The following is a 15237-nucleotide window of genomic DNA, read 5'->3' on the forward strand; positions in this document are numbered from 1 at the left end:
TTCCATCTCTCTTGCTTGTTCACCACTATCTTTCTATCTTTCTCTATCCATCTCTCTTGCTTGTTCACCACTATCTTTCTATCTTTCTCTATCCATCTCTCTTGCTTGTTCACCATTCTCTTTCTATCTTTTTCTATCCATCTCTCTTGCTTGTTCACCACCATCTTTCTATCTTTCTCTATCCATCTCTCTTGCTTGTTCACCACTATCTTTCTATCTTTCTCTTTCCATCTCTCTTGCTTGTTCACCACTATCTTTCTATCTTTCTCTATCCATCTCTCTTGCTTGTTCACCACTATCTTTCTATCTTTCTCTATCCATCTCTCTTGCTTGTTCACCACTATCTTTCTATCTTTCTCTATCCATCTCTCTTGCTTGTTCACCATTCTCTTTCTATCTTTCTCTATCCATCTCTCTTGCTTGTTCACCATTCTCTTTCTATCTTTCTCTTTCCATCTCTCTTGCTTGTTCACCATTCTCTTTCTATCTTTCTCTATCCATCTCTCTTGCTTGTTCACCATTCTCTTTCTATCTTTCTCTATCCATCTCTCTTGCTTGTTCACCATTCTCTTTCTATCTTTCTCTATCCATCTCTCTTGCTTGTTCACCATTCTCTTTCTATCTTTCTCTTTCCATCTCTCTTGCTTGTTCACCACTATCTTTCTATTTTTCTCTTTCCATCTCTCTTGCTTGTTCACCACTATCTTTCTATCTTTCTATTTTTCTCTTTCCATCTCTCTTGCTTGTTCACCACTATCTTTCTATCTTTCTCTTTTCTGCTTTATGGATTTGATAAGTGACACTGAGCACAAACAATAATTTTCTTCTTTTTTTAATTTCAGGATCTTTCTTCATTTATCAAATTTTGTACAATCAAGATTCAGCAATTCATGTATTACATTTTTAACAATTAAAAACAAAGAATGCATCAATGATGTGAAAAGTAAAAATGTAACCACATTATTTCTAGTGCAACACACCATGCTAGTGAGAATAAAAAAGCAAACATTCCCTGTTGTAAGGCACCACAAACCAATCCGATGCAATTGAAGATTGAATTTTGTGGAATAAGTCCCAATCCCCATACCTCCATCTTGCTTTATGTCTCGTTGGAAAGGAGTACAAATGATCTTCATAGATGAAGCCTTCCCCGACCCTCCCAACGTTTTTCTTCTTTGAGAATAAAGTGACTGAAAAAAAAATGATACTTTTATATATTAACTACACATGTAATTGTAGCTGCTTTACTGATGATGAAAACCATGTACATTTGAATATTAAATCCTCCACACAAAAATGAAGATAAATTGAAATTTCCTTGCAAATAAGGCAGAATCATAGAATATACAAAAAAATGCAAAATAAAAAAAATAACCATAAATAACTACAAATTAAGGGAACTAAAAATAGATATTTTTGCTTGAAAGAATGGGGATGTGGCACATTATTTCAAAACGTCGATCATTTCAGATTCCATTTTTTTCACATCACTTAAGACAATTTCTGAGTACATCCTTTTCACATATACATAATACAAAAGTAACAATAGATGAGAAACTATTTTTTAGCCAACTGGCTAGTAACTAAAATTAGAAATACACAAAATATCATCTATCCCTTTATAAGAGATATTTTAACAAAAGAAGTTTGAGATTTCAATAAAAAATAAATAAGTCGGCACATCATTTCAATAAAATAAGCATGCAAATAGGTTTGTCTGTGTGTGTGTTTATTGGAGGAGGGTGGGTACACAAACATCCTTCACGAGGTTATACCAAGAAAGATACTCGTCCTCTTCAAAATATCTAAAAAGGTGTCCAGTAATCTTCTTCATTTCATTACATTAAATGTTGCCCTACTATTCAAAAGCTGCTACAGATATGGCGCGGTAAACCATCACCAAAAAAAAGCCACTGTTTTTTTCCACATGTAAAATGAGTGGTAACTGCCCGCAACAAAGGACTTGCGCATATATTCACTGAGCTCTGTGCTGTGAGATACAGAAAGTGAAGCGCAATACGCTCTAATAACATCATGAAAAAACACCACAGTTTTGCTACATACATCATGTTTGAACAAGCCTTTACATATACGGTACTCATAACCAGTAGAGTGTTAAAGGGACTTGGTAACATTGTTCAGATAAGAGTACCACTTAAGTTGTACATGAACTATGGCAGGCCATTCATGCTACTAGTTCCTCTAAACATCCTGGCATTGTTTTCTCAAGGGATGTACCAATCATGGTCACAAATTGACAGCATTTACATTTTTTGATAGTTCATTATTGGAGGAAAATCTAAAGATCATAATTGAGAGACCAATGGTGAGACTAACCAGTGGCATGAATGACATGCCATAGTTCAGGTCCAACTTCAGTCCATCTTAGTCTTTGTGAAACAACCCCAACTCTATCAACCCTGATGATTTCAATTTTTTATTCTTTTTTGTGTCAACTTGATTGCACTTGACTAGTAATCCCAAGATGACTTGGCATGTAGCCAAGTCAGCAAAATGCACTGGGACATGATACTAAAAAGGGCACTCATGCACACTTGGCACTGAACATAGAAATACTACGGTTAAATGATACAAGTTCTTACATTAATTATCAGCTTGATATTTAAAAATAAAGTTGTTGAAATGGTAAGTACATACCACCTAATGTGGCTGAATAAATAGAGTTCAACGTAAATTTAAAAATTCACAAGCAAGTTTTTTTATAAGAAAATCCATTAAAGAGTTTATCTGAATTATAAAGAATATACAAGTTCTTACATTAATCATCAACTAGATATTTCAAAAATAAATCTAACATTTTACAAGCGGTTTAATAGTATAGCAAAGCGACTCATAATATTTTTAGGTCATCACTGTTGTTATGACTAACCCCGCCCTCCTCTTCTAATGCATTTAGATTATGAATGAAAGAAATATACCTACAGTCCCTGTTTGTTTCATATTCTGTACTTGAGTAAACTGATGCCGCAAAATACCTCAATCATACCGCCATCCCCATCCAAACCTGACGCCAGACGGACCAATTCTGAACCATCAATGATGATATAACTTTTTGCTCAGCTGGTAGTCAGTCTGGTGTTGGTCTTGTTACTATGACTGAGGTTTAACATACTTGGATTAAATGGAAACCAACATCCAAAATGGAGTCCTTTAAATAGATTCAGAGAATAGGTCTGCCACAGTTGAAAAAGCATTCCAGAGATGCTATGTACAAAGTAGGTCCATGGTTATGAGCCACAGGCTTGTTACCTTAATGGAACCAAGGGATATCACTACATATGTCTACCCTGTGGGTTAACCGATTTCAAAGCACATGCTTTCTCTTTGTTAAGTAATTTTGAGAGGTTAATCTGACAGAGCAACAGGAAAGGTGTAGGAGAGGGCCTTCCAGATGTTCATTACGTCTTGGTGATAACGCATTTACTCGCTTCCTGGTATTGGTATGTGTGCATTAGGATGGAACGTTCCCTTAGTGGCATTCAGCTCATTCCTGAAGTACTGTATTGTCTTCTCCAGTCCATCATCCAGCAGAATCTGGTCAAAATGAAAAGGACAACAAAAGAGTTTTTTACAGGATGACTTTAAAGACCGTCAATACTACTGGGCCAGAGGGGATTAGACCACACAGAGAGGACACTGACAGGTGGCTATCTCATTAACTCAGCTCTCAACTAACATAAGAAAAAGAGGATCATGGGGGACCAACAGGCACCAATTGGGGAAGTTTTCTATATAGAGGGAGCAAGTAGCTACAAGTAGGACAGTGGGGCTTTAAAACAGTTTATTGCTGATGTCCCTTTTAAGATGCTTTTCCCTAGTTAGTGTCCTTATATTGCACATTATCTGTTGTCCATCTCACTCTCCCTCTCCTCCCTCCCTATATACTCCTGGATGTAACCATTAATCATTATGATCATTGCCATTATGACCACTGCTGTACCAAAAGATAAGACCAACCAAAGAGTTGTTTGTAGGATGACTTTCAAATTGTTTATTGCTTCTTTACATTTAAAGATAAAATTGAGTTCTGGTAAAAAAAAAAAAATTAATTCTCACAGAATCAAACGAAACTAACACTGAATGTTCAAGAGTACAAATAAATGTCATTTGCCAAACAATTTTGGTAGAAGATGCATACTGGCTGAGTAATGAGCATAGAAAGATTAGGAAATCAAGGTTAGTAGCCCCCAACACCAATTGTGTAGTCCCATATACATCTTTATGTGTACAGTGCATGTTACTTTACCAAGACTTGGCCAAAATTATGTGTATCCCAATCAGTCATATCGGGAGGAGAGACCTGAGGGTTACAGTGATTAAGCTTACATTTCCCCTCCAAAGCACAGGTGATGCTAAATATCAAACAAATATTCCAAGCATTTAGTTCAAAAGTATAGTGGAAATAATTTATGTGAGGAGGGACTGGCACCAATTGAATGTTCATAAATAATTCATAGAAGGGATATAATAAATAATGATAATAATAAAAATATTGGAATAATTAGAGTGCTTACCTTTGGTTCCCAGTTTAATAATGTCCTCGCCTTGGTAATATCAGGTTTTCTCTTTTGAGGATCATCTTCAGCAGCTTGGACATGTGAGATTACACTACCTCCTCCTGCATGGGTAACAAAACAAATGTATACAAAACATAGAAGTCAGTAATAGTTACGATAATAATGAGAAGAAGAAGAAGAAGAAGAAAAAGTAGGAGAAAAAAGAGGAAGAAGGAGAGGGAGGGAGATTAGAAGAAGTAGAAGGAGGAGAAAAAGAGGAAGAAGAAGAAGAAAAAGAAGAAGAAGTATAAAAAGAAGCAGAAGTAGGATAGGAAGAAAAAGAGGAAGAAGGGGAAGGATAAGAAGAAGTAGAAGAGAAAGAAGGAGAGAAAGAGGAAGAAGACGAAGAAGAAAAAGAAGAAGGAGGAGAAGGAGAACAAGAACAAGAACAAGAACAAGAAAAACTGGACAAGAGAAATGACCAGGGTCATTCCATCATTCTTTGCACAAATCTTCCATCTGCTAAGAGTCAAAAGGGTACTCACTCATTTCCTGCCACTTTGGGACCAGTTTCTGAAACCTGTCACAGGTCTATTAAAGTTCATGGACTTCCCATAGAAACATGTGTGTTCATTCTTTAACAAGTTTCAATGCAATGACCAAGAAGTATAATTATGACAGTTTCAACAAAACGCTCCCTGGCTCTCAATAGCCAATAGGCCATTTTCGTACTGTAATCAAATTGAATGTACCAATATTTATTAAGTGCTTCATGACAAATTATTCTATTCACCTGTTACAAATAATTGTATTTCAATAGTCAGAATTTGAATTTCCTGCATTTCATGTTGTTGGGTAGGACAAGCCATAGTGTTTGTCCTAGGTAGCAACAAGACTATTGAAATACAATTATAACATTATTAAAATGGTCTATTCTTTTGAAATCTTACCTATTTTCTTTTTTATTATTTCAGCAAACTCAAGAATTGTATGCTCCTCAGGATTGCCCTGTAAATGAAATTAAAATAAATTAGATTCATCATAATCATTACTCATAATAATAATAATAATAATAATGATGATGATAATAATAATAATAATTGGATTCATATAGCGCCTGTTTTCAGATGTTTTTTCAAGGCATTACAGACAAAAATGGAAATGCAATAAAAAAATAAAAAAAATAAAAAATTCCAGGGAGGAGGGGGTCTGAATGACTTAACAGTTATTAGACTTTCTATAGTATTTCACAAACAAAAATGCAGTTGCTTTACACATGTGAAGCCCTATGGCACAATGAAATTCAGCAAAATAAATATTGAGAAGTTTGACAGAGAGTGCAGGGTCATGTGAACCTTGTGGGTATTCTTCCACAAAGATCAAGATGAAAACTTTTTTTGTGTCTTCTATAAACTATCATGGCTATTGAATGTTTCATGGGAGCATTCTCTTCAAGTTGACATTTCTTTTATTCAGTCACCCTAATCAGTCACCCTAGGGTACATCAAAATCAATGATCCCAAGAAGATATTTTGATACAAAGTTTTAGGCACCAAAAACTCAAACATATGAAAGAGATCCTATACTAAATACATGTATACTTACTATATTTACTGGTGATGAAACATTGCTATTCATGAGCGAAATAAGACCAGTCACAAGATCACTGCAAGAAGATAAAAGATAAGGGGGTGGAAATATTAAAGGTCAGGTTTTGTCAGATGTCTTTGAATTTACATTTGACAACTGAATTATTCATAGCCCTTGTAAATTTGATATTTTTAAGGTTTTTGGTATTTCAAGAAGGAAAGATGGACTGGTTGAATTAGAGCAAGAAACTTCATAAATAGGACAAGTTCAGTGATGGGATTTAATCATTTTGCAACAATTTACATAACGTTCTGGTTTCTAGTTTACGGTATTCCAATTTTCAGTTCAATCGCATTACAATCAGCTTAATGAATCATGTCTGATCAAAAAAACTTCTTTTTTTAACAACTTAATTTTTTCAAAAGAATCTTAACAGATGTTACACAGTTCTGTTACACAGTTTTGCTACCGTATTCAGTTCTCTAGAAAATGACCCCATCCAATGAAACTGAAAGAGAGCAACATGATCAACATGTCTGCATACACAATGGGAAGAGCACTAGCTTGATCATCATTACCTGACGTATTGGAAGGAGCGCGTTTGTAGTCCTTTTCCAAATATCGTGATTGGTTCATTTTGGAGAGCTTGTAGAATGAAGTTACTCACAACCCGCCCGTCGTTCATGTGCATGCGAGGTCCAAAGGTGTTGAAAATCCTGGCAACTCGGACTTCAACTTTATCCTGGGAAAAAATGAAGATTGGTTGGAATATCACAATTGTGAAGTTTACAGAGAATTAATGGAAACATTATTTAAAGAAGGAGATCCCTCTCTATCTTACTCACTCACTCAATCCTTCCTTTTCTCTCTCTCTCTCTCTCTCTCTCTCTCTTCCATCTCTCTATCTTTCTCCCTTCTTTTCTCTTTCATTATCTTGATAGACATGACACTTGCCTACCTGTTTTTCCAGTTTATCTGATCTACAATGTATGTCGCGCTGTAAATCATTCCATCTCCCTTTTAAAATTGCTTACATACTGTACCACTGAGGGCCTGGAGGCATCAATTTTGTCATCATTCAATAATATTTCATTCAACTGCTTTGGCCCAAGTTTAATTTCATTCATTGTATTATTACTCTATGCGTTGTATCATGAATTAACAAAGGGTAACACGTATCAGTGCATTAAACCTAAATACCAACTGTATTCCATTACTGGTATTATATCTCTCTATTTCATCCTATCTATACAAAATTCAAGCCTTCAAGGCAAGAGATACGGTACATTAAAAGGCTGAGGGTTTTTTAGAGAGACGATTGAGTTCTGAACTTCTGGTAAAGGTGAAAAATAATTTATAGGCTTTATGAACATCTTTTATGTAACTTTGGGAGAACATCATGTAGCTATTCAAAGGCCCTTGTATTCAAAATATGATGATCGAGAAACAGGTGAAAAGTTTGATCCAGACATTTGGGTGTAGTCTCATATACCCATTCAGTGTAAAGTGCATTAAGATTGAGTCAATAATCTTTTCATTTTAATGATTACAAAATCTCTCAGTATATACTGTACATCTATAAATCACTCCATAATCGACCATGCCTCACTGCTTCCAGCAAATTTCTTTTCACAATGCAATATCATGACCTGCACTCAACTTGATATTTTAAAGCCCTAGTAGAGATTTATATAAGGATGCTTTTTCATCGTACCTGTTATCAGTATGAAAATATCACTTTTTTTCTGTTCTCATTGCCGGTCATTTCACCAACTTATGATTTCAAATCATATAATTAATGAAGGCAAAGTAAAGGATGGTACTTTACTGCAGGGTTACATACATGTAGGTGTACTTAACGAAGCATACTGCACTTTACACAGTTTTGTGTATATTATTACACACACACAGTTCTCTATGCAAGCCTACTTGTTTTTATTCTCAATGGCCATTCATTGAGTACGGAAACAAAACAAGAAATGAGGGGGTAAACCACAACATATGTGAACAAACAACGATGCATCATACACTTCTGAAAGCATCTGGTATCAGGGAAATGAACATATGGCAGACACTGCATCTGTTTCGCACACGCATAGCACATGATTTCAGCCACTCTCTTGCCTTAATTCATCATAATTTTTTGATCTGATCATAAAAACCTATAAACCTGGTAAATCTAGAAACTGCATCGTGTGAGTCACAAGAAGGAAGCCCAGATTCTACCATAAACATTGTCGCAATCAGTACATGAAGAATTAGTCTAAGTTACTCATATTGAACCAGATTATTTCTTTAATTTGAACATTGATCAATAAACCTTGTAGAGCTGAACACTAAACAGTTTTCCTGATTCATGTCAAATTTTGCTCTACCTAAGTGTGGAATGTATTTGATGATAAATGTAAGGTTTGGTCTTCATTCCAAATGAATGCACTACTATGAAAGCCACTCCTACACACCATTCAACCTTAACTGGGCCAAGGTGACTTGCTTTCTGAAAAAGGGCAGTGCTCTGTCACATGAAATCACATTTGATGAACAATCTTTCAAATTCAAGATGTTATCACACCATTATATCATATTTCAGCAATTATACACGATTTTTCAGATATTGATGCTTGAGCTCGGGTTTGTATTGACTCACACTGTATACCTGTTTTGCGTATGCATAGCACATGGTTTCTGCAACGCCCTTGCGCTCATCACAGATTGAATATAAATCTGCTCATAAAAATGTATAACCTTGATAATGCTAATATCAATGTTCAATTTTAAAATAAAGTTTCTTCAAAGTATCAATGCACACTTTTGATACTTAATCCTGTATAGAACTAAGAGCACTATATCTGCTTTTCGTATACAACATGGTTTCAGCAACCTTCTTTTCCTCATCACAAATTTATAAATCTGATCGTGACAAAGTTATACACCTGATAATTCCAGTATCAATTCACACTTTTGAAACTTAATCCTTCATAGAACTATTAAAGGGATTGTTTAACAATGCATGGCCCTACGTGTTATCAGTGTCTGTGATATGGTGTAATATTGAAGCCCTACAAAAATTGCGCTTTAAAATGATCAAGAAGTGCCTCAAAAAAGTAAAAACCTTTGAGTGAACAGTTTTACCATACTCGTTGTCCCCAATAGACTGTAGTGTTATGAAAACCGTTTGGCAAACGCAAAATTTGATATCGATTTTCAATCTAAATATCTTGAAAACCAGACAGGCGATCGGCTTGTAAAACTCATGGGGTTCCTGACTGACCTAAAGGTTTATAATTATCATTGCAGCATGAGCTAAATCAAGGATTTAAGACAAAATTACTGGATCCCATTAAAGAGCACTCTACCTGTTTTTCGTATGCGTAGCACATGGTTTCAGCGACCCTCTTGCCCTCATCATAGCACGCCCTAGGACCGATGGGGTTCACATGACCCCAGTACTCCTCCTTCTGGGGGTGCTCCTCTGGATCTGGCAAACAATACATCGAAAGAACATTTACAAAATAACTATAGACAAATATGAGATGGGGGCCATTTCTTGAAGAAATTAAAACTTTGTAGTTAATCAACAAATAGAGAAAAAGATCTATATTAGTCAGATTGCTATCAAAGAAAATGTTTGAGATGATCATTATTTCTATAATTCTTGTATTTATTGGTATTTTCAATGTTACAGTTTGTATGTAACTGTACAGACTGGACAATTAAGTTACATATATAATGTGATACCCAAGTCACACAGCAGAGACCGACACCAGATTGACAATAGACTCAACAAAGTCATTTCATTTTACCAAATGGCCTAAAATTTGTTGCTTATATTGGTTCGATACAAATTGGTTTGGCAATGTGACAATGTAAAGCACTTTAATAGAAACATAGTATTATGCACTACCGTACAACAAATGTGAATATTATTATCATTATTGATAGAGATCCAGCTTTCAAAAGGTCCATGAAATAAATGACTTTGGACTGCTTGAGGTAAGAGTCAAAATCTTACTCCTCCTCCTCCTCCTCACCATCACAATATTATCATCATCATTTTAATCATCAACATCATCACCATCAATTTAATCATTATCATAATTTAATCATCAACATTATCACCAAAAGTATCACCATCAATGTTATCATTTAAATCATCACCATTATCACCATAGATATCATTATTATCATCATTTTAATAATCAACATTATCACCATAGATATCATTATCATGATAATCATCATTTTAATCATCATCATTATCGCCATAGATATCATTATCATCATTTTAATCATCAACATTATCACCATAGATATCATTTTAATCATCAACATTATCACCATAGATATTATTATCACCATAGATATCATTATCATCATTTTAATAATCATCATTATCACCATAAATATCATTATCATCATTTTAATCATCAACATTATCACCATAGATATCATTTTAATCATCAACATTATCACCATAGATATCATTTTAATCATCAACATTATCACCATAGATATCATTATCATCATTTTAATCATCAACATTATCACCATAGATATCATTTTAATCATCAACATTATCACCATAGATATCATTTTAATCATCAACATTATCACCATAGATATCATTTTAATCATCAACATTGTCACCATAGATATCATTATCATCATCATTTTAATCATCAACATTATCACCATAGATATCATTATCATCATCATTTTAATCATCAACATTATCACCAGATATCATTTTAATCATCAACATTATCACCATAGATATCATTATCATCATTTTAATCATCATCATTATCACCATAAATATCATTATCATCATTTTAATCATCAACATTATCACCATAGATATCATTTTAATCATCAACATTATCACCATAGATATCATTTTAATCATCAACATTATCACCATAGATATCATTATCATCATTTTAATCATCAACATTATCACCATAGATATCATTATCATCATCATTTTAATCATCAACATTATCACCATAGATATCATTATCATCATCATTTTAATCATCAACATTATCACCATAGATATCATTATCATCATCATTTTAATCATCAACATTATCACCATAGATATCATTATCATCATCATTTTAATCATCAACATTATCACCATAGATATCATTATCATCATCATTTTAATCATAATAATAATAATAATAGTGGCTACTTGTATAGCGCACAGGTCCACCTTTCGGTGCTCATGGCGCTTAGAAAAGAGTACATGTAACAGGCATAAGAAAGAGAAAACAATAAACCGAAAAACAAATTCGGAATTCTCCTAGACATAGTAAATTAAAATATTGCAATAATTACAACGAAAGAAACAAATAGGTTTTTAGTTGTAATTTGAATGTTTCTGTCGATGACAGTTGACGTAATTTTAGAGGGAGCTTATTCCACAGTTTTGGACCCATGGCTGAGAAAGCCCGTTCCCCCCAAGCATGTTTTATTCTGGGTGTATTAAGTAATAGTGTGTCTGATGAGGAGCGAAGACTTCGTGTGGGGTTGTATTTTGAAACAGAGTTGCTCAGGTATGCAGGGGAAGAAAGAGAGTAAACTGAATGATGTACAAGTAACATAATTTTAAAAATAATCCTTTTTTCAACTGGCAACCAATGGAGAGAACGGAGAATTGGTGATATGGAATCAGATTTCTTAGTGAATGTTAATAGGCGGGCTGCAGAATTTTGAAGTCGTTGCAGTTTTGTGACATCTTTTTTTGGAAGGTTACAGAACAATGAATTTGCAAAATCTAAACGAGAAGAAATTAAAGCATGAATTAAGATCTCAGCCGCAGGTTTAGATAAACACTTTCTTATGAAACTTAGATTACGTAATTGGTACCTTACATAATCATCAACATTATCACCATAGATATCATTATCATCATCATTTTAATCATCAACATTATCACCATAGATATCATTATCATCATCATTTTAATCATCAACATTATCACCATAGATATCATTATCATCATCATTTTAATCATCAACATTATCACCATAGATTTCATTATCATCATCATTTTAATCATCACCATTATCACCATCAATATCATCATTTTAATCATCAACATCATCACCGTCACCACAATCATCATCCTTATCCCCCTTAACTTCATCCCATCATCCTCATCTTAATTGAAACTCTCTGAGAGGAACTCAAACTTACCTCCATAGACTTCTGATGTTGATGCCAGTAAGAGCCTTGCTCGAACCCTCTTGGCTAGGCCCAGCATGTTGAGCGTTCCTAAGGAGCTGGTTTTGATTGTCTTGATAGGGTTATACATGTAGTGTGGTGGGGAGGCAGGGCAGGCCAAGTGGTACACTTGATCGACTGTATTCAGGAAAGTGGGAGAAAATACAAAATTCATTGGACTAGAAGAATACATCAAACAGAAAAAAATTAATAAAAAAAATTTGGGGGCTACTTTTCAAGCTTGCTTGCATGAAAATAACACTCTTTAATTCGTTTTGCATCGAACTCTATGCAAATTTTTGGGGCTCTTTTTTTACTTTCGGGGGCTCTTTTTGGGCATTTTGGGGGCTAATTCGCCCCGACGCCCCACCCCCATGTATTTTTTTTCCCCTGACACCAAACATTTTGAAAACATACAACAATTTGTTATCATCGTCGTTATCATCATTATAAATACATTTGCTAATGGGCAATAGATTTGGCAGATTCTAAATGTACTTATGCATTATGTTTTTACCATGGATACAAACTTATTTTTGGGGTGGACTTTCCCTTTAAAGATATAATCTTCATGAGAATTGATTGTAAAATCCAATCAGTCATAATGCATGTAAATGTACAACAAATGAATTGTAGCTATATACAAAATATATGTTCATGAGGTGATTGGTATACTTTGATATACAAAAAAACATTGATCTACAATTGCCACACTCAACCCAGGTGATGTAAATGGGTACCTGGCAAGAATTAATACCTTGAAATGCTAGAGCGCCGCAATAGCAGCAGTGCTAAAGCCAGGGTAATAATTGTAAGCGCCAGGAGTGTCAAGTCTGACAGACATGACCGCTATACAAGAACCCACTATTATTATTATTATTATTATTATTGTCCACATTTTTCTCATGATTTACTTAAGATCATTGGCTCAACAATCACTTATCATTATACCCAGGTCATTTCAAACATGACTCCAAAGGATACAAAGCAAATTCCTTGATGCAAGTCTAGCTACCATGTATCAGTGCTAACCAGCAATATATGGGGTTATACTTATACTGGTATGAACTGTCTAGTGTCAACACAAGGTCAATAGGCAGACACAACATCTTTTTTCACATCTTTTTTGTTTTACCCAGTTCTAACCTATTCATTATTTTCTATGGATATATTTTATTAATAAAGAAAGAATGAAAAATGGCAAAAACAACATTTTTGACCCGATTCAAGGTGTTCAATAATGCATGTAACACAGATAAAGGGCTATCCAGGAACGTAATAAATCATAAAAAATAATTTGTGGAATTTGCAAAGAAGAGCACTTTACTACTAGTTGGGAGCCTTTTTGTTGTCAGAAGACTGTGTGTAATAATGAATATCCTGCCCACACATAGTACCATACATGTATGCTCTGAATGTATGTAAATAAAAACCTATCTTTTCCAAACTATTTGCCATTGTTACATCAATCGACCCCACGTGAGAGAATAATGACATACCAAGTTTTCTTTTCATATCTTATTCCCTATCCTTCTCTCCTCTTCAATTCATCCTTGGAACACAATGCATACAAAACATCACTTATCATTAAACAGACCAAGGATGTATTCATAGGATTTTGTAAAGCCAGTATCAAGAACATCAAAAAGTACCACAAAAAACTTTTTTCTTCTTTTTTTGTGGGGATTTCTTTTAAAACAAATTTAATGTTTGTTCTTTGATTTTATTATCAAGGTTCACTATGAAAGATCCCATATTACATGTACCCTGTATGTAGTAAACAAACCCCTTTACCCTAAAATTCAATAAATTTGGGCTTTACCCAGGCTTTTAACAATCTGAGGCGCAATGGCTCACTGGTGTGAGCAGTGGTCTCATATCAGGAAAGTCTGAAACCATTCACATGTACACTGTATGTTGATGCACTAGTGCCCTTTGGTATGGCATAAATCCATCAGTCCCCTGGTTGCTTTCTCAGTTCTCACAAGCATTTTAATGCTTTTTTTTTTGCAATTAAGTAAACAAGCCATTATCAATATTAAACAGTTACATGCTTAAGGCAAATGTAGAGCAGAATCTTCCACTGAGGGCCTATGCATTTGTTCAAAATCCACTACTGAAATACTTCAAAAATCAGAGCCACACTATGCACTCTAGTCTATAGTATGTGTTTTGACACTAACACCTGTAGGAAAGCATACATTCATTTGCAACCTGCAACCAAAATTTCCCAGAATTTCCTGAACTGAACCATCATGTAATTATCTTGAACATCGTGTATGCACTCATGTAATCTTCATTTTCCATGGATCAAAACCCTGACCAGATTACTGCATTGTTTGGAGTGTGACAAAAGTTGGCTATGGCACTCCCCTGGTTGTTCCATTGGTCGAACAAGGCCCATAAATAGTTAAAATGCACCTTTTGGTTGGTGAGATGGTTGATGGTTTTAGTTCTGACTACTAAAAAGTTTGTTCAGATATGCCATGTTAAACCTGCTTTTTAAAAAAAAATCATTTAAACAGGAACATACTTCAGACTTTCAATGCTGGGATGGAAAAAAAACCTATGAACACAGTCCTATAAACACACTGTTGGTCAACAAGTTTGTTACAAACAAACACAAGTTGAGAGAAAACACAGTAATGAGTGAAGGTTAAATTCATCGGCTATCCGCATGAAGGTTGTAAGAGATCTACAGTGCGTCCTAGAAAAAACAAAACCGAGAATTATTGATGTTTTATCATAACTTAATCACAATTATAATTGATAAATGACACATATTTGTAAAGCTTAGATCCTCTTCTTGCATTTGATGCAACTCATATAATGCATATTTCACGCATGAGTGATTAAAATGAATTTGAAGAGAGGAAGCCAAAAAGTCATTTGGTTATGA

General features: G+C 34.5%; 1 protein-coding gene across 1 annotated transcript in view; it reads right to left on the reverse strand.

Moving 5' to 3' along the window:
* Positions 1–816: 816 nt before the first annotated feature.
* LOC753648 (UDP-glucuronic acid decarboxylase 1) overlaps positions 817–15237 on the reverse strand; it is a 39049-nt gene continuing 24628 nt past the window's right edge. Inside the window, 7 exon segments of the mRNA XM_030981539.1 lie at positions 817–3555; positions 4536–4639; positions 5468–5525; positions 6123–6183; positions 6686–6849; positions 9464–9585; positions 12312–12476. Of these exon segments, the coding sequence (XP_030837399.1) occupies positions 3442–3555; positions 4536–4639; positions 5468–5525; positions 6123–6183; positions 6686–6849; positions 9464–9585; positions 12312–12476 (788 nt within the window). The 3' untranslated portion in view covers positions 817–3441.

The sequence above is a fragment of the Strongylocentrotus purpuratus genome, unplaced genomic scaffold, assembly GCF_000002235.5.
Source record: "Strongylocentrotus purpuratus isolate Spur 01 unplaced genomic scaffold, Spur_5.0 spur5_scaffold_12, whole genome shotgun sequence".
Classification (NCBI taxonomy): domain Eukaryota; kingdom Metazoa; phylum Echinodermata; class Echinoidea; order Camarodonta; family Strongylocentrotidae; genus Strongylocentrotus; species Strongylocentrotus purpuratus.